We start from the raw sequence: 20,658 nt of genomic DNA on the forward strand, positions 1-20,658 counted from the left end.
TATTTGTTACGTGTTTATTTCCTGCACTCTGACCAGCATCTCAATGCCACCAAGCATACTAAAACAGAAATGTTACTTCTATTGCTTAGTAACAGTGGTGGTGGCAACTTTAGTGGCAGCAGCTGGATAAGCTAGAAAACTAGGAGTCCTCCCTGAGAATGTTCTGAAGTGGGCTCAGAATAAACACCTCCCAAAGGTTGGATTTAGCTAAAAAATTAGTTCTATCGCCTCTTTTATCTACAACCCCCAGATTTCATGACGGGAGTAAATGGAACAGGTGGTGGAGAGGGGCCCTCTGAATAATACCTTACGTTCAGGGCCAAATAGTTTGGGTCTGACTATAAAGGGGATGAAGTAGCTGAGGCCAAGGAAGTCTCCAGGGCCCCAGCATGCTCCCAAGTCTCTTACTGGGAATACTGCTCAACTTTAGCTTGAAAAGGGGCTAAACTTAAACAAGCTAATTAACCCTTGTTCAGACTGAACTCAAAACACATTTGAACTGAGCTTATTCCCAGTCAAGCTGAGGACGTTCCCATCTCTACTTAGCAATGGTTTTTTCTTCACCTTCACCTTCAGTACAGGTAACGGTAATCACCGGTGCAAGCACCAGTTGCTTCCAACTCTGGGGTGACGTTGCTTTCACAACAGTTTCATAGCAGACTTTTTTTTTTACAAGGTGGTTTGCCATTGCCTTCCCCCAATCATTTACATTTTACCCCCAGCAAGCTGGGTACTCATTTTCAGTACAGGTGCAAAAAACAAAACAACAGTTCAGAAACAGCCCGAAATATCTCAAAGTGCTTCTCTTTATGAAAATTATGAAGAATGTACATAGCACACAAACACCAGAGAAACGGGGTAGAAAATTTCTTAAAATAGCAACATTTTAAAGATGCTGCAATAGCTACATCAGGGGTGTCAAACTCATCTGTTATGAGGGCCAGATCTGACACAAATGAGACCTTGTTGGGCTGGGCCATGTGTGTCATAAAATGCAATGCCAGGCAGCAGAGATATAAACTTTATAAAGCACACAGACAAACACAATTAGAGATTGTTTTTAAAATTTAACATAAAATATGCTTAAAACATTAGCATTCATTGGTTTTAAAGGTGCTTTCTTTGTACCTCTCCTGTGTGATCCAGGAAACTGGGCAAAGTATCAGATGATAGATAGATAGATAGATAGATAGATAGATAGATAGATAGATAGATAGATAGATAGATAGATAGATAGATAGATAGATAGATAGATAGATAGATAGATAGATCTATGTGAGATACTGAAATGTATCAGGTTCATATTAAATAAGGAGGTGCGCCATTGCCAAAATTTAGATTCAAAATCCCTTTAAAGTCAGATGTGCCAAGAGCACAACAACCACAACTGCCAGAAAGCAGTACCTGGGCATTGGATAATTAGTTTAATATGGAGGCATTCAAAAACTGTACAGACTGTCATCGTGATAGCACTGAGAATGGCGCAGTGAAGACAAGGACAGTTGATGCTGAAAGCTGTAAATACTCAAAAGGCATTTACAGGCAAACTGAAACAACGGTAGGGTCAGCAGCTACCCCCAACTGCACTGAGCGTAAAGTAGTGAAGTATGCAGGCACAGCACCAGCACATGAGTACTAAGGACAGAAGGGGCAGAAGCATGTCACACAATAAGGAGGCCAGGCTCATGTCAACTAGAGCCAGAGCCTTCTCTGTAGTGGCCCCAAGCTGGTGGAATGAGTTGCTGGAAGAGGTCAGGGCCCTGAGAAAGCTCACACAGTTCCGCAGGGCCTGTAAGACGGCACTCTTCCACCAGGCATTTGTGAACTAGGCTGTTGGCCACTACAGTTTATAGCAACATGTGAACTACCACCAACAATCTGCTGTATAGCAGTTGCAGAGAGGAGAACTTAAGATCTGCTATACAGAGAATTATAAAATTGAAAAATGTAAGATCATGGCACCAAAACATTTTTTAAATGTATTTTATGTCTATTTTACTCTATGTTTTATGGTTTTAATGCTGTATTATTACATTGAATCATACACATGCATGTCTGTGTGAGCCGCCCTGAGCCCGCCTCGGCAGGGAGGGTGGGATAAAAGTGGAATAAAATAAATAAATAAATAGGAACTTTAATAATTACTACTCAAAGGGCACCTCAGGGAAGTCAAAAAGCAGGACCTCAAAGAAAACCAGTTTTTTCACCAATGCAGTTTCCAGGCTTGAGTAGTGGCCTGTTAGAACATCTGCTCACTGGACTCACTGATTGGTAGGCAGGATAACACTTCCTGCCACCATCTTGATCAGACTTCCCCAAACAGAAACCTTCTCAACAAATAAGGGGTCACTCTTACAGTGGGTATACAAGGTTTTCCTCCAGCCTTTCCCAAGTAATAATTTCTTCTACTATGTCCATGTTTCATACTGATGTCACATAAGCACACTCTCCTCTAAAAACAACATCTGTAGCATAAAAATATATCAAAAAAAGATTACATATTAATTATACAAAGTCCATAAATCTGTTATCTAAAATTACACTACATCTACCCAAACTTTTCTAACTAGCCACATTCTTATGCCCAATATACCTAAAATAGATCTATAATCTACAATCTAATCTATGAATCTACTAATCCCAAATCCTATTCCAAGGTAACAGTAAATATACACACTGAACAATAGAGTGGTATTCAAACATAGAATAAAATGCTTTGAAAGGGGACCCAAGGAGAGCCGTTTCAGTATTAATCAACATCAAATACACAAAAGCAGGGGGGATTGTAAAGCAGCTATGCCTGTCCTATAGATGAAAAGGGCCAAAGTTAAAATGCTTTCTGCTAATTGTGTCTGCTTCTATAAATACAGGCAAAACTTTGTTCTCTCCCCCACCGCCCCGCTCCCCACAAATTCATGACACCAACAACCAAGGGAGACTCATCTCCCTTTCATAACAACTCTTGATGACAGCCTGTCTAGGGAATGTTTTGCTTTCGTTTTGCAGGCACCCCAGCCTGTTTTTTTCTGTCAAATCAATGGGATCCCAAATGTCTGGAATTTTTCCAATTATACAAAAAATTCTGATTATTAAGTATTTACAAATCACAGATCCCCAACATAAACACCTCATATAATCAAATAATTAATGCCATCAATACAATTTTAAGATAAAAACAGAACTTCTAAGCGCTAAAGAATGAAAGCCATAATATTTGTCTAATATCACTGAAGCTTTTTTCTAAGCATGGTTGGCAATATTTTCACTATTGTCCATGAGGCTGATCTTACAAAACTGGAAAACCTCCCCGCTTTCACAGACAGGTCTTTCAATTCTCTACCTGTCAAAACAATAAGTGACAAAGGCTGTGTTCAATCTTCATGTCTAATCCTGGATAACTAAAAATACATAAAAATTCAGACTGTTACCAGATGTTTGTACACCTTGTTCTTTCATCCTCATATGAAGAATCACATTTAAAAATGACCTTGGGTTACCTTTTATGTATGAATGCAATGTATGAATGGATGTGTGTGAGCTAACAAGGATTGGTGTTTTCCCTACTAGCATGGATTCTTTATCAGTTCAGATTTAGGATCCTGGATTTTTGAGGGGGCACTTCCTACACTCATACAACCAACAGTAATGAGATTTTTTACTTATGATTCTTTGAGGGAAGGAGGGATAGGCACAAAACTGGAAACAATTGGGGTTCATGAACATTTTTACTTAATCAGGACTAAATGTGATGTCCTAGTGCAGCTTTAGAATGCAAAAAGTGGGGGACCTGCAAGACCCATGAGGGGGGATTCCCATCCTCCCACAACCTCTTGCTCAGCTGACCACCTCATCCACTTGCATTGCCATTGCTTTTACCTGCCTGGTTTATGTGACTGCAGCAGTTACAGTTTCCCATTGCCTACCTGCAGCACGTCTGGCTCATGTGGCAGCAGGTAGCTGCTCCTCCCTTCTCTATTATAGCAGCTGATATTTCATAATATAGCATTACAATATTTCAGTCTTTTCCTAAAAATGTATTTTTATTTGAGTTTTCCTGCAAAGCTTAAGGGATTCCTCCAAGTGTGCAGAAAAAGTCTCATCTGTGTACTTGGCCCCATTATTTGAGTTTTTCAATCCACAGGGGGCAGGGCAGGTTCAGAATTAGAAACATGATAAACCAGAACAATTTAGCTAGATTCAAATCCAGAAGTGCCTTACAGACCAACAAGTTTTGAAGGGTATAAGCTTTCAAGAGTCAAACCTCCTTTTGTCCTCTCACTTCATGAAAACAATTCAGGACATGTCATCCAGGTTTCTAGAATGCTGATGGTCAAAGCTTCTGATATTTCATTTTCTTCTTCTGTCTGTTTGTAAGGGACAAAGGTGGGCAGAACAGCTGAAATCCCGACATGGATGATCAGTCTAAGGAGGGGTCAACACTGGGTGGAGAACCTGGATTAGATCCACCCAGTTCTTTCATTCAATCTCATCCAGTTCCTCTTCTTTACTACTGCTTTCATCCACATGACTTGTCTACTTGTGCATCCTATGATCCACTATAGTGGACAAAGGGGACCCCTTCCTTCCTTTTTCACAAAACTTAGTCATTGTTAGAGGGTGTGAAATTACATTTGAGATGACTTTTGTTATAGTATGTCAAATAATTCAAGTCAGAGCAGCTGCTTGGTTTAAAATAAATAAAGATACTTAATACCTTTGTAAAATACAGAAGAAACCCAACAGAGAAAGAAAGAGCAAGATTGCTGATATATGAAAACTAACTAATGTTACAAAAATCCTCTAAAGATTCTCAAATGCAAAGACAGAACAAATCAATACTGGATCTGGGATTTTTTTGTTTTACCTGAAAGTTGACATCTTCTTTTTTAAAAATTAGTGCACGAACTTCATCAGGATCCCCATTAAATATAGCTTGAACAAGTGGTGGCTGAAATAAACAGAGGGAGTATTTTAATTTCAAAGCTACAGCTAGTCAGCTGTTATTACTACATCCTAGCATTAAACAAATGCATCTCATATCAAAGTGTTTTAGATCTGTCCAATGTACGCTTTTAAAATCTTTTCCGCTTAACACATACATTGTGCTAATTACTGATATCTGATCATGAAGGACTCCTAAAGGATAAATATTATGTATCACAAAGTATCAAAACATTCCAATGTATAATATAAAAAATCCAACCACTTCTCTAATGATTCACTGAATAATGAATGACGATTACACATTTCTTAAAACATGAGACAATAAGAAAGCACACTGTATCTAAATGATCTGATAAACATGTCCATTCTAAAAATATCTACCAACTGCTGATCACCACCACAAACCTTCGCTGCTTGACACTTACATCATGAACTCAATGAAACAGAATAATATTTAGCAGTAGGACTCTGAACTGTTACAAAAAGCTACTTAAGTAGCTGCCTTGGATTTATCACATGACCTATGGTCCCCATATTTTAAGAATAGGACTTAACTTGCTTCACTATACATATGCCACATGAATGATCAAAACAATAGTTAGCTGATTACTGCAGGGGTCTGTTTAAATGGGAAAAGGTAGAAACCACTGCACTAAAAGACATTTTGCAGTAATAATGAAAACTTCCTGCTAAATGGTACTTTACATTTTTCATTTCAAGTCAGAAAAAGCAGCTACCTTCAGTTCATCTTAAGACTAGTATTACACACAGAAATTAAATATTATATTCACTATTTTAAAAAAACAGCTACAGCTTTGCATGCTGATATACTTTATGACATCTCAATGAAGTTTCATGTCATAACAATGAACAAGATACATTTAGCAAGAACCTCTTACCAAGACATTTCCTGAAGATGAAGGAAGTAGAGAAATGCTTTCCTGAGGCAGCTTGGAAATATATGTGGGAGAATCATCCTCTACCTCCTCCAAAACAACAATACACACTCGACTCATTCGAACCGTTGGAAGGTAAAGACACCTAGATTTTTGCTCCAAGTACAACCAAGGCAGCAGAGAAAGTTCTTTTCTTCTTGAACATAATTTGAAAATATCAGTACTCTGTTTTTAAATCTTTGAATGTTACGTATAATTAGTCTATTTGCCAAATTCAGTAACCTGAGATGTTCAGCTAATGATGTTTTCCAAAAATAGTCTACAAAAGAGAGGTTCTCCTATTGCTTTATAGTATTCAATCTACTAAAAAAATACTCTCTGTTCCATCAATATTGCAGAAGTCACAACAGTATATGTATAGAAATTCTGTACTTTTACAACCAATTTGCTTTTGTTTAATTTCTGCAGAATAAAATTATCTGAACAGTAAAATCATTGTTGCAGATGACACCATTCTGCATAGAACTAAAACAAAAAACAATTGCTCCAGCAGAGATGATCACAGCTCTCCCCACTCCTGCAAGGTCAGTCTCCAGTTAACAGTAGTACAATTCCTACCGGGGAAAAAAGAATACATGACTGTCCTAAGCATTCCAGGTCATAATCATTCTTCAACCAGCAACTGTATGTTTCTTAATGTCAGAAATCTTCCATACAAAAAGCCATCTATTTCTCAGCAGCTATTCAGCACCGTAGCTCCAAGGTTGACATTTCTTCTCCATGTAAAAATCCCTGCAATGTAGAGCTAAACTGCAGTACATTTACATTTGATGAGTCAGACAAAGGACAATGAAACTCATATAATAATATTGCTTGTTCAATCCAGATTCCTCAACAGACAGGAACACAGAATGCTTCACTCCATCAAGTCAAAATCCAATTCAGTTCATTTGTTTTCCATTATGAGGCCGTCGCTCTAGCTTCTCCAACAGAAAATATAGGAGGAATAAACGCCGGTAACAACAGCATCAGCAAAATACCAAAGCACAACAGCTTGAATTATTGCTTTAGACTTTTCCTGCAGAAGTAGTTCATCACTCCAGTGCTTCTTTTGATCTGTGTGAATAGCCTTCCCATTACAGTCTTCATTCAGCCCAAGGTAAAAGGGGGGGAGGGGAGGGAGAAATCAGGTTCCACGCATCATCTTTCAGCCAACTTCTTTATTCGAAGGTCTGTTTCTATGCCAATATGACAGCACTTCAGGTTAAATGCTCCGTTGATCCAATTGTCGTCATAAAATTGTAATTTTGGTGCAGCAAATGTTGCTACAATCAGTATTAAAAAAGCGTAGTGCCTTAAAGGGTCATTACAGAACACATTAACACAACACAAAATCACACCCGCAGCAGTATTCCAACTGAGCAATAGTCTAAATAGCACAGACTGCAGACCCGCAGGATGAAATGCCTAGCAATGCTCACATGTTACACTTACCAAAGAACCGAGCTACTGCTCTGGATGCAACTTCCTGTAACAGGGGGAGGAGGAGAAAGCAGCTTTTGGGCAGCCTTCACAGTCAGGATATCCATGCCAGTTGTGTGACTAATTCAATTCAAACGTAAAAAATGGTTGAGCCTTTAACATTTTCCACTAAAAGCCACAAGGAAACTAGTATACTGGCACTGGTGACTAACAGTGCAGGAAAATAAACAATTCCAAACATTTAACTGCTTTCATATGTTACTGTATTCTCACAGAACCGTCTGCTTTAACCCATGAAGAGTATGAGGCATTTCTTATTAAAGTTTAAAGCTTTTTTCCTTTATTGAGAAAAGGACTAAACAAAAATTGAAGGCTACTTACCAAAAACATTTTGGTTCCTGAAACACACACACACTTCTCACACTCACACATTCATACACACATTTAAGACCATAATAAATACTAACAATCATGTTACAGACTATAAACCCTTATAATCTGAATGTATAGCTTTGCTTTGAATTCACTGAGTAGCAGCAATGATCTGTGGGAGTATTATATAAATGCATCATGTGTCCAGAGCACCGGAAATGTTGCTTTTATTAACTCAAAATGCTTCCTGCTCATACTAAGTAATCTATCATTTTAGGGTTCCCAACAGCCTAAAATGAGCAACAGCCACCAAAAAAGCACCCTGTTTTAAATACTTGTTAAAATGTTAACAGAATATAAAAGCATGAAGGGCAGTACGACTGAGGATCTCAAGTATCTCATCAACTGCTCTGGATATTAATAGATATATTTTGTACGTTAGGAATCCTTGTGATGAATTAAGGGGAGCCAAATGACTGGGAAATCCCCCCTCCCCGCATACTATGCTATTATAATCCCCAGAGGGATAGCCTTTTTAGTCTGCTATTGCCAAAACAATTATGAGTCTTCTGGACCTTAAATAAATTTGTTGTGAGAAACATTCATGAAGCAAAGCTCATTTCATCATGGACTATTACTTAATGCATCTGAGGAAGTGAGCTCTGACTCACAATAAATGTATTAGTGTTTGAAGTGCCACAAGACTCTGCAATACAGCAAGCCAAACTTCCCATCTGCCCCCCTCCCCAACATCACTTGCTTTTTCTCCTCTTTTTGACTCTTAACCCTCTAAGAGTAATAAATTTGCCCAGTCCTTGTCAGGTCACTGGAGGAGTTAACTATTCCTGGGGAACAAGGGACCCCCATCCCTAAGAACATCATTTCAAGGGTTACCCAGCGCTATATCAGGAGGGAGAAAAGAAAGTCTTATCGTTAGTGGGAATGCTCCATGAGATCCACATATCCCCATCTGAGGGTGGGACTCTTCTACTTACTTTGACAGGCATTCAAAAATGAAATTTGGTATTAAAAGGGGATGGTTTCAACGACCTGTACTGTTTTCTTACCAATCTCTCATTAAAAAAAATAAAATAAAATAATATTTTCAAATTATATGCCTTTTCCAGAATGCATCAGAACAACACTCACATTTCAGAAGCAAATCTATACAAACAGTAAGCAAAATAAATAAAACAAAAAAATTAAAATAAAAATTAATGCTAACCCTAAAAATATTTTCTTGTAAATGAATCCCATTTATTTTCAGTGACACTTCAATTCAAGCAAAAACCAAGTTGCACATTGCACAGATCAGAGACCTCCAACCTGTTGAGCTTATTTTTAGGTTGTAGGAAGGGCAGGATATAAATTGAAATAAATAAATAAATGGTAGAAGGTGCCAGGACAGAATAACTGCAAGGGCATAGGGGCAATTTTTAAAAGGCTACCATGGGGGCAGAATCAGCTATTTTGCTTTAGGTGAGGGGTACTGTTTGGTTTCAGTTTCCAAAGAGAGTGCTCTGTGGGAAAGGCTGCCAAACACAAGAGACATAAGAAAGCCCACTTCTATAACCAGCCCAAGGGAGTATGGCTGTGCTGAACCTGCTGTGGGAGATGAACTCAGGTCTTCGCAATCAGTTAGCTGGCAGGAAGATATCTGAAGCTTTCTGTATGTTTTTTGTTCCATTAAAGGCTCTTTGAATTTTATCTGTAAAACTCAAGAAGCAAATGGGTGCTGGGAAATTCAAGAGTGGGCATCACAGCATCCTGGCTGCCATTCTAGGAAATCACTGACACAGACTAAATACATGATCCTAGGCATACTTTGCTGAGTGTGAGCTGTACTGAACATAGTCATTAAGTTCTGAATAAACATGCATTGGATTGGCCTGTAAATGGCCTAAAGCTGTACAACTAGACAGAGCAGATCACAAGAAGCACCTTTCCTATACAAAAAATCTTGCCTGTTTTGATCTGTAAGGGAAACATCATCCCCTATATATCCTTTCAGTACAGGAATATAATATGTAAGGACCCAATATATAATCTGTAAGGACTGCAAGAAAAAAAGCAAGAGATTCAATTTTATGGCACAAAACAGGAACATCTTAAAATCTATACCTAGGATATCCGCCCTGAACCCAAGGGAATGGGTGGAATGGAAATATACTAATATAAATGTTTAACATGTCTCTTTAAATGTCAGAAAAGGCTTTGAGTGTCTTGTCAGTGAATAAAACAACTAGGAATAAAGTTTCCTTTATCTCTTCCCCTGCAAAGTTTGCAATGCTGGGCATTAAAAAAGAATCTGTTAAAAGATATTTACAAGCACTGCTGGGACATTTCCCACTGTTGCTGAGGGTGAGAAGACACAGAGCCTTTTTATTATGGTCACTGTCTTGTGCACAGGAAAATAATTCCAGACAACGACTACTACTGTTTAGAACACACACAAAAATAAAACCTCACCGGAATATCTTTCTCAGTGTAGCTTTGGCACAATCCTACCAAGATAAATACATAACAATCCTATTGCTTTCAGTGAAAACAGCCAAGCATGTTTTCTCTGTCCCAAAGTGATTAAATGTAGCTGTGTTATACATGGAGTTTAATGTATTTTAATCTGATAGCATTTTCCTTGCTAATTGATATTACCTGAGAATTTAAACTAGTATTCCATTCCTGCCTGCCCATATGTAACTGTAATTATTAAATGATATATTACATCAGTATATGCCAAGCGAAAGATAACATCTAGTCAAAAGTGCTATGTTTGAGGGAGAAAAAGAAAATGCTCTATGACTCCTACTAATGACAGCAGCTATATTTTACCTGTAAAACACAGATGTTAGGCCACAAGGGAGTCAATAAGTATCTCTTGAACTCTCTACTCATATTACTCAAAAATGAGAACACTTATGTTCTTTTAAGCATATATACATACGCCAACACCATGTACCATAAGTATTTTTTTAAATGGTATCATGCGCTTCAAGTTTAGCAACATGGCTGCCCTGGTTTACAGAAATAATATAAGTAGAATAAAAATGCTCAGATGCAAACAGGTCACCTTAAAATATTTGGCTGGTCAATTCAATTCAATGCATACAATTTGACTTTTTTGTTCTCAATGCCCTTTTGCTCCCTTGTCCGCAATTTCTATGTAGCTCAATTCCTGCATGCTCCTTTAAAATTATTTTTTAAAGTTCCAAGTATGAAATTTCATTACACTTGGAAGCAGGTTTCTTAGGTATGGCTGACACCCTAAGTAACAGAAGATAGGTTTCCTCATTTACTAAGACTTTTCATCTCTGTGTTTTTGGGTCAGTCACCAATGCTACCAGAAAAAATGTTTAACAGATTCAAGGTCCAAACAGAAACAACAAGCTTAGCTTATATGTCTACCATTTGTTTGGGTTTAATTCTGGAAGAAGGAGAGACATAGTGAAGGAAATAAATAAACTGAGAACAAGCCCTATGAGGAAAGGCTGAGGGACTTAGAAATGTTCAGTTTAGAGAAGAGGAGGTTGAGGGGGGACATGATTGCTCTCTAAGTATTTGAAAGGCTATCACTTAGAGGAGGGCACAGAGCTGTTCCTGTTGGCAGCAGAGAAGAGGACTTGCAATAATGGGTTTAAATTAAGGATGGGAAAGTATTGACTGAATATTAAGAAAAACTCTTTTTACAGTAAAAGTTGTTCAACCGTGCAATCAACTACCTAGGGAGGTGGGGAACTTCCCCTCACTGGCAGTCTTTAAGCAGCAGCTGGACAAATACTTGTCAGGGATGCTCTAGGTCAGGGGTCCCCAACCCCCGGGCCGTGGACCAGTACCGGTCCATGGCCGATTAGCAACTGGGCCGTGAGTTGTATAATTATTTCATTATATATTACAATGTGACAGGTAGTGTAGCCAGACGAATGTACTCGCCTCTGTCACTGGTGTTATGTAACGCCAGGTCCATCAATAATAAGACCATGATCCTTTGGGATTTCCTGCTGGAGCAGGATGTGGACCTGGCTTGCGTGACCGAGACCTGGGTGCAGGATGGGGAGACTGTGACTCTCTCCCAGATGACCCCCGCGGGATACTCTTTCACCAGTCCCGGACTAGCGGGCGGGGGGGAGGAGTGGCATTGTTCATATGAGAGGCTTACTCCTTCAGGGCACTCCCGGCCCCGGAGATTCCAGGCGTTGAATGTGCCGGCCTGATGTGGGACGTTGGGGAGGGGTTGGCAATCTGGCTGGTGTACCGACCGCCTAACGCACCGGCCAGCGCCTTACCATCCCTGGTGGAGGCGGTGGCGGGCTGGGCGTTGGAGTACCCTTGGCTATTGGTCTTGGGTGACTTCAACATCCATGCCAACGACGCGGCTTCCAGTCAGGCGTTGGACCTAGTGTCATCCATGGCGACACTGGGACTCTCCCAGGTTGTTACAACGCCCACTCATCAGGCGGGACACATGTTAGACCTGGTCTTTGTGGCGGGAGTTTTAGTGGACGATATTGCTACTATAGCAGTGCCATGGTCGGATCACTATGCCCTTAAGGCTCGTGTGGATGTATCACCCCAACCCTGTTTAGGCGGAGAGCGTATTTTAGCTCACCCGCGGAGCCTGATGGACCCGGAACGGTTCCTAACGGCTCTACGGGATGTCTGGTCCACTGGCGACTCCCTGGATGACCTGGTAGAGTCCTGGAATGATGGACTCTTTAGGGCCATTGAGGAGGTCGCACCTAGGCGCCCTCTGCACCCCCGTTCGAAGCCGTCACCCTGGTTTAACCAGGGGTTGCGGCAACAAAAACGGGGGCTCAGACGACTAGAGAGACAATGGTGGCGTACTCGAGACGAAGCGACTCGAACATCCTATAGAGAGAGTTTGAAATCCTATGAGCTGGCAATCAAAGCCGCAAAGAAAACATACTTTGCGACTAAGATTGCGTCCGCAACTTCGCGCCCAGCACAATTGTTTGATATAATTTGGAACCTTACGACACTGCCACAAGGCAGACCAAATTCTATTGAATTGGAGATTGGCTGTGAGGCTTTTGCGAAATTCTTTGCGGACAAGATCGCGTCACTCCGCCCCGACCCCCCGGCCATATTTGAGACAGTCAGTGAAACCGAGGCTCCGGGCCTGTCTTCGGATTGTGTTCTGGATGGCTTCGGCCCCCTCAGCCTGGAGGAAGTTGACAGGATTCTCTTATCTGCACGCCCAACAACCTGTAATCTGGACCCTTGCCCCTCCTGGCTTATTAAATCTTGCCAGAGGGAGCTTAGATATCCTATACGTGATATCATAAATAGATCCCTGATGGAAGGGCATTTTCCAACGCCGCTCAAAGAGGCAGTGGTCCGCCCCCTCTTAAAAAAACCAACTTTAGACCCGGCCCAATTGGCGCACTATCGGCCGGTCTCAAACTTGCCCTTTTTGGGCAAGCTTATTGAGAGGGCAGTGGCGATGCAGTTACAGACTTTCCTGGAGGATGCTTCCGTCCTCGACCCACTCCAGTCTGGCTTTCGCCCGGGTCACGGGACGGAGACGGTGTTGGTCGCCCTGGTGGATGACCTCCAACGGCATCTGGATCGGGGCGGCTCGGCGGTGCTGATGTTGTTGGACCTGTCGGCGGCATTCGACACGGTCGACCATCGGTTACTGACCTGCCGCCTTGCCGACGCGGGGATTCAGGGGTTGGCTTTACAGTGGCTTTCCTCTTTCCTCGAAGGTCGGGGACAAAGGGTCGCGATTGGGGGTGAGCTATCCCAGAGGTGAACGCTTGATTGCGGAGTGCCTCAGGGGGCGGTTCTCTCCATGATGTTATTCAACATCTATATGCGTCCCCTTGCCCAGATTGCTCGAAGGTATGGGCTGGGTTGTCACCAGTATGCTGATGACACCCAGCTCTATCTACTTATGGATGGCCGACCAGTCTCCGCCCCAGAAAATCTAGACCGGGCATTACAGGAAGTGGCTGGGTGGCTCAGACTGAGCGGGCTGAGGCTAAATCCAGCGAAGACAGAGGTCCTTTGCTTGGGTCGTCGGGGCCCAGGGAGGGAAATCCCCCTACCAGCTTTTGAGGGTGCGCCGCTGATAGCGGCGGACAAGGTCAAAAGCCTGGGGGTACTATTGGAGCCCTCCTTAACGATGGAGGCTCAGATAGCAGCCACTGCCAAGTCCGCATTTTTTCACCTTAGGCGGGCAAGGCAGTTGGCCCCCTTCCTGGAACGTGACGATCTAGCAACAGTGATCCATGCCACAGTCATCTCGAGGTTGGACTACTGCAATGCTCTCTACATGGGGCTGCCTTTGTGCCGAACCCGAAAGCTGCAGCTAGTGCAGAATGCCGCGGCCCGGCTGTTGTTAGGGCTCCCAAGAAGGGAGCACATCCGGCCGGGGCTCCGGGACCTGCACTGGCTGCCGATAGCTTACCGAGTCCGGTACAAGGTGCTGGTTATTACCTTTAAAGCCCTATATGGCCTAGGACCTGCCTACCTGAAGGACCGTCTCTCCCCGCATGTTCCCCAGAGAGTACTGAGATCGGGAACTCAAAATCTCCTAGATATCCCCGGGCCAAAGGAAGCCTGCTTAAAATCGACAAGGGACCAGGCCTTCTCTATTATGGCCCCCTCCTGGTGGAACCAGCTGCCGGAAGAGGTGAGGGCCCTGCGGGACCTCGCCTAGTTCCGCAGGGCCTGTAAGACAACCCTCTTCCGGCTGGCCTATGACTAGCTGGTACAAGAAACTGAGAGTAGTTATACTGGATGTCTGCTGCCCCCAATGCTTTAAATGTTTTAAATGGTTCAATGTTTTAAATGGTTTAATGTTTAAATTTAAATGCTCTATGTTTAACGCCTATTTATGTTCGATTCCTGTGTTGTAAGCCGCCCTGAGCCACTTGTTGGGAAGGGCGGGATAGAAGTCATAAAATAAATAAATAAAAATAAATAAAATAAATGTAGTTGACTCAGCCTTCCATCCTTCCGAGGTCAGTAAAATGAGTACCCAGCTTGCTGGGGGGAAAGTGTAGATGACTGGGGAAGGCAATGGCAAACCACCCTGTAAAAAGTCTGCTGTGAAAACGTTGTGAAAGCAACGTCACCCCAGAGTCGAAACAACTGGTGCTTGCACAGGGGACTACCTTTACCTTTAATAAGAAGAAAAAGACATTGGAATTACATCCTGCCTTCCACTCCGAATTTCAGAGTCTCAGAGCAGCTCACAATCTCCATAACCTTCCTCCCCCACTACAGACACCCTATGAGGTAGGAGGGGCTAAGAGAGCTCTCCCAGCAGCTGCCCTTTCAAGGACAACCTCTGCCAGAGCTCTGGCTGACCCAAGGCCATTCCAGCAGCTGCAAGTGGAGGAGTGGGGAATCAAAACTGGTTCTCCCAGATAAGAGCCCACACACTTAACCACCACACCAAACTAAAAGAAATGAAGTGCACAACTGTATCATCCTGAAACCATCGCCACCGCCACTGCCCCCTCGGTTCCTGGAAAAATTGTCTTCCACAAAACTGGTCCCTGGTGCCAAAAAGGTTGGGCGCCGCTGCTCTAGGTTGATTCTGCATTGAGCAGGAGGTTGGTCTAGATGGCCTGTATGGCCCCTTCCAACTCTGTAGTTCTATGATTCTGTGTCAAAACTGGAGATTGATGGCCAGATGTATCCTTAATTGTAGGATGCGGAGAGTTATTAACTGAGAACCCTGCCATTACACTTTGTCTCCTCTGAAGCATGGAGGTGACCTTACAGCAGCAACTTCTTTGATGTGGGGTGACTGACTGTATAGTTATCTCCCCTGTACCTAGACCAGAGAAATACATTCCAATCAATCTATCATTCCATATTACGTTACATTCTACTATTCATTACATTACCTTTTTTTTACTGTTAAGTTTATTCACACACACATTGGGAGCGGCTTCTGAGGCAAATGAAAACATACATATAAATAATAATTAAATAAAGTGCATCTGGGAGGGGGAGGTCATTATGTTACATTACATTCTAATCTACTATTCCAAATTAAAAAATAAAATAAAGAAGATGTATGGCCCCTTCTGGGAGATTTTTGAGGGCTGACTGAAGTTAGCTTATGTAGTGAGGTAAGAAACCAATATCCCTGTTAAGTCCTCGGGTTTTTTTGTTCCAAGTACAGTAATAACTTGTAATTCAGCAATTTCCCTTTTCAGTCTGTTCCCAAAGCTCCTTTGCAACAAAACACTTTGAGATCATCCGAATGTCCTGGATGGATGAAGAGTTCTCCTACAGGTTTCCCAGTTTTGTGATTCTTGATGTCAATTTATGTCTATTTAACCCTTGTAGGTTTTGACCTGTTTGCCCTACATAGAGAACTGAAGGACATTGGTAGCATTTAACAGCATATACAATGTTAGAAGATGAGTATGTGAATAAGCCTGAGATAGTGTAGCTGATGTTGTCAGGTCTAGTAATTGTGTTGTCTGGATGTATGTGGCAGCAAAGCTGGCATCTGAGTTTACTGCAAGCTCTGGTACCAGTGTCCATATTCAAATTAGATGTTGTATTATTGTAGGTCAGAAGTTGAGACTGGCTGTCAGCCATTTCAGCCTAACAGCTGACAGGTGCACCCAGCCCACTGTAAGCCTGAAATGGCTGCCAGCCATTTCACTAGTAAGTTTCACTCAGTTTCACTTCAAAGTGTATGTGTGTGGAGGGGCGAAGCAAAACAGTACGCTTTTAGTAGGCCAACAGCCTTTCATACAACTGCTAGCCATTTAACCCTCCCAAGGTGATCCCCTCCCTTTCTCCCAACTGTGGCTCAGGAGAACTGGACTCACCGGACCAGCTCAGTTTGGGTGGCTTCTGGCTCGGTTCAGGGGCTGCCCCAAACCTCAAACCAGATTTTTGAGGTCCATGCCCATTCCTACTTAAGAGAACATAAAATGAAATTATTTACTAAAATTATCCTGTTTACCTGCATAATAGTCTCATACAGTTCAATGGTATTTCATTTCTGGTTAATAAGCTGCTTAAGTTTGGATCTATCTGGCTATAAAACTAAGGACAAAATATCTGGCATAAGAGATTTTTGTTATAACGTATTACCTATATAGAAACAGTAGGGCAACAGCCTCTTCTGCACTTGGAAACTATAATCTATTGTATTCAAACTAAACTTGGAGATACCCTGCAATCCTTGCCATTTCAATGGGGAGTTGGGATGTCTGATGATGCAGAAGGCTCAACACCACAAAGGATTTCATGATATATTCCTTTTTTTTGGCATTTTGATATACCCAATTCCAGCTTTGACATTCTCATGACTGTCTGGGGCAGAGATGCTCTGTCCTGGCCCCACTAGTGGACCTCCTGATGGCACCTGGTTTTCTGGCCATTGTGTGACAGAGTGTTGAACTAGTTGGGCCACTGGCCAGATCCAACATGGCTTCTCCTATGTTCCCTGGTTCTCACTGCCTTCAACTTAGTATAATCTGCAAACTTAGTGACTTCACTGCTTACTCCCAACTATAAATCATTAATGAACAAGTTAAAAAGCATCAGACCTAGTACAAAGTCCAGCTGTACCCCACTGCTTACCACCTTCCACTGTGAAAACTGCCCATTTATACTCACTCTCTGTTTCCTGTTAATTAACCGGTTTTTAATCCACAAGAGGACTTATCCTTTTATCCCATAACTGCTGAGTTTATTTAGGAGCCTCTGATGAAGAACTTTATCAAAAGCTTTCTGGAAGTCTAGGTAAGCAACGCCTACTGGGTCACCCTTGTCCACAAGTCTGTTCACCCCTCAAAGAACTCTAAAAGGTTAGTGAGACAAGATCTTCCCTTACAGAATCCATGCTGATACTTCCTCAAAAGCTTTTGTCCATCAATGTCCCCACTAATTATATCTTTAATAAAAGATTTCACCAAGTCACCTGGCATCGATATAAAAATGACTGGTCTGTATTTTCCCAGATCCTTTTTAAAAGGTAAGGGTTCCATTAGCTACCTTCCAGTCCTTGGAAATGGAGGCAGATTTTAGTGGTAAGAGTGTATGTTTTTGTCAGGAGAGCCACAAGCTTACATTTGAGTTCCTTCAGAACTTTTGGATTTATAACATCTGATTTTTCAGTTTTAATTTCTCATCAGCAGTAGGACTTCCTCTCTCATCACCTCAATCTGACTCAGGTCTTTCAATACCCCTTCTGAAATCAACAGTTTTGGAATGGAGCAAGTGTTTCCCATCTTCCACAGTGAAGACAGAGGCAAAAAAAAATGCAGCTTCTCTGTCATTTCCTTATTATCCTTAAATAATCCTTTTACCCTTTGGTCATCCAACGGCCCCACTACCACCCTCACTGGTTTTCTGCTTCTAATGTATTTGAAGAAATTTTTATTGTTGGTCTCCTGCAGATGATTTCACCAAACATGCACACACCCCAAACAAACCCACCCAACAAGTCCTCTCTACTCCATACTATACATAACACTTGCAGCAGATACTGAATCCATTGTGCCCCCATAAACTTCTAAGTTCTGTCAGGTTTTCGATGCCCCGCAACGCTACTTGTCAACCACATACCTAGAATCCAAAAACCCAAAGCAGCCCAAGGGAATACACTCACCCCACAGCAGCTTTCTCTCACAGAACACAAACACTAGCAAACTGCACTGAATCCATTTTACTGAACAGAGAAACCAAGTACCAAGCATTAACAGTTGTGAATGTTAACTTAGATTCATTGGGCATATGGGTGGAGTGCAATAACTGCAAACAGTGCATTATGCATGGAGCACAGGCAATCAAGATACACAGGGCTCCATTGGTGTGTGTGTTTTCCTGTTAGAAACAGATGGAAATAGCTTTAAGCTTTGCTGTGTCTTTAAGAGCATGGAGTAGGGTGGAGGCACAATCAGGGTACAGGGCAGAAGAGGCACCAGCAAGAACTGGATAGAGGCTAAAGCAGTTTCATTTTTTAGCTCCTTGAGACAAGTACTTCTTACAAACCTACCCCTTAAGAGAGATCAAGACTGGGCTATCACAGACTGCCTGCTTTCCACAGAACCATGCTCCACTGTGAAATATTTCATATTCTTGAGTAAAAATCTTCAAATCACAGTCTAAATACACATTCCATTCCTCCCTGATGAGTTTAACCAACTCTGTAACAGGGCTCAGTCTCCTACTACTACAGGGACACAAATTAATCTCACCCTGGGAAGGGAATACCATAATTTCAGTGCCACAACAAAGAAGTCCCATTCTCTAGTTGCCACCTGTCTAACCTCAGATGGCACCTTCACCTGAAGAAGTGTCTCAAAAGATGACTGTAATGGTCAGGTAGGTTCACAAAGAAGTAAGCAGTCCTTAAGGCATGATGCCCCAAGCCATACAAGGCTCAGTAGCAGCACTCTGAATTTATCTAGAAGTAAACTAGGAGCCAATATAGCTGGACCATGGTCTCTATATAAGCCATTCCAGTTAGCATTCTGGCAACAGAATTCTATATCATATAGATTTAAGTACACTGCAGTAATCTAATCTAGATGTTACCAGGCCGTGCACCACAGTGGAAAGATCTTTTTTGCCCAGGAAAGGTCAGCAACTGATTCTGCTGAAAAGCACTCCTGGCTGCCAGTGCCACCTGCTTATCAAAGAGGAGCTCTGTGAACAGCAGCATCCCCCAGATCTGGACCTACCACTTTATGGCCACTCTATCCAGGACAGGAGACATCTTAATTCCTGAGTCACACTTTCCTCCCATCATGTTTTGTCAGGATTAGTTTTCAATTCATGTGCCCTCATCCATTACTAAATTACCTTCAGGAAACAGTTAATGACAAATGATTTTATACAAGAGCATGGGTAACAATGTCAATGACTTAAAATATATATATATATACACCCAAAGCCATTTGGGAGAATTTTTAATATAAAAGCAATAATGAAGAGGCACGTAAAGCTTTTCCACTCCACTGTCCCTGATCTAACTCTCATACTTGTCTATTATGTATCTGAAACACAGGGTTGGGGGGAAATCTACAAGGGAGGATATTTGAAGTAGAGAAACAAGAAAAGAGGGAAGTACCCTTTCTCTTTCCTATGACCATCGGCTCTACACTCAACTAAACCCACCTAAAGTGGCTTGCTAATGCATGATGAAGTAAATAACAAGTTATATGGCATCAGGCAAACTAAATTTTATATACTTCCGTGCTTGATTCAAGGTGCTGATTCTTACTCTTAAAGCACTTTTTCACCTGGGACCCCCACAACTAATGGACAGCCTCTCCTTGTATGTTTCAGCTCTGCTCCCCACAGTGGATCATTTTCCCTGCACTTTCTTTGTATGTGCTGTGTACTTCTACAACAAACTCAGGACTATGGCACCCATTTTGTGAACAGACTCCCACAACACAGGCAGAAAGTGTCTTCATTACCAACTTTCTAGAAGGCCAGTAAAGCAGTGATGGGTTACTCAGGGCTACCTCAATTTTCTGGAAAAACTGGGAGAAATTTCTGACATAAATTTTGAAATGGAAAAGGCACATTCCTGTAGAGTTGGACAAGTGCAGCTAAAGATTTTTCCACTTCACATTTCTCACAACAGGAAACAAGGTGAAGGCAAAAAGCATACACAGAGTATATCTTGTAGGAATACAAGTACAAGATAGCAGCCATGTATTTTTAATAGCAGAAAGAGACACGAGGACAAAGCACCAAAGTAACCACATGAACATGAACTTTTATTTTTTAATTTTGCTTTCAGCCAAACAAAGCACTCCAATGTTGAGTTCTTCCTATTCAGAATCAGGTGATCCTAGTCAGGCCATGGACATCTCAAAGCAAAACATGACAACAGCCTTCCTTACCACCTGAAATCATTAAATGCTATGTTGTTATGAGCAGGTTTGACTCAGTGATCAGAACTGCAGATGGGCATTGTCTCATTTAAGAAGAGAGAGGTCCTTTTTTC

General features: G+C 41.8%; 1 protein-coding gene across 2 annotated transcripts in view; it reads right to left on the reverse strand.

Annotated features, from left to right (window-relative positions):
* ANKRD28 (ankyrin repeat domain 28) overlaps positions 1–20,658 on the reverse strand; it is a 137,241-nt gene that overhangs the window by 76,961 nt on the left and 39,622 nt on the right. The window contains exons 1-2 of one of the 2 annotated variants that reach the window (XM_060248721.1): positions 5,844–7,307; positions 4,865–4,948 (exon numbers count right to left, since the gene is read on the reverse strand). In XM_060248721.1, the coding sequence (XP_060104704.1) occupies positions 4,865–4,948; positions 5,844–5,960 (201 nt within the window). In that variant the 5' untranslated portion in view covers positions 5,961–7,307. Of the gene's footprint in view, positions 1–4,864; positions 4,949–5,843; positions 7,308–20,658 lie in introns of those variants that run through there. The other variant, XM_060248723.1, reaches the window with a different exon arrangement.

This window comes from Heteronotia binoei, chromosome 10, assembly GCF_032191835.1.
Source record: "Heteronotia binoei isolate CCM8104 ecotype False Entrance Well chromosome 10, APGP_CSIRO_Hbin_v1, whole genome shotgun sequence".
In the NCBI taxonomy this organism is placed as follows: Eukaryota; Metazoa; Chordata; class Lepidosauria; order Squamata; family Gekkonidae; genus Heteronotia; species Heteronotia binoei.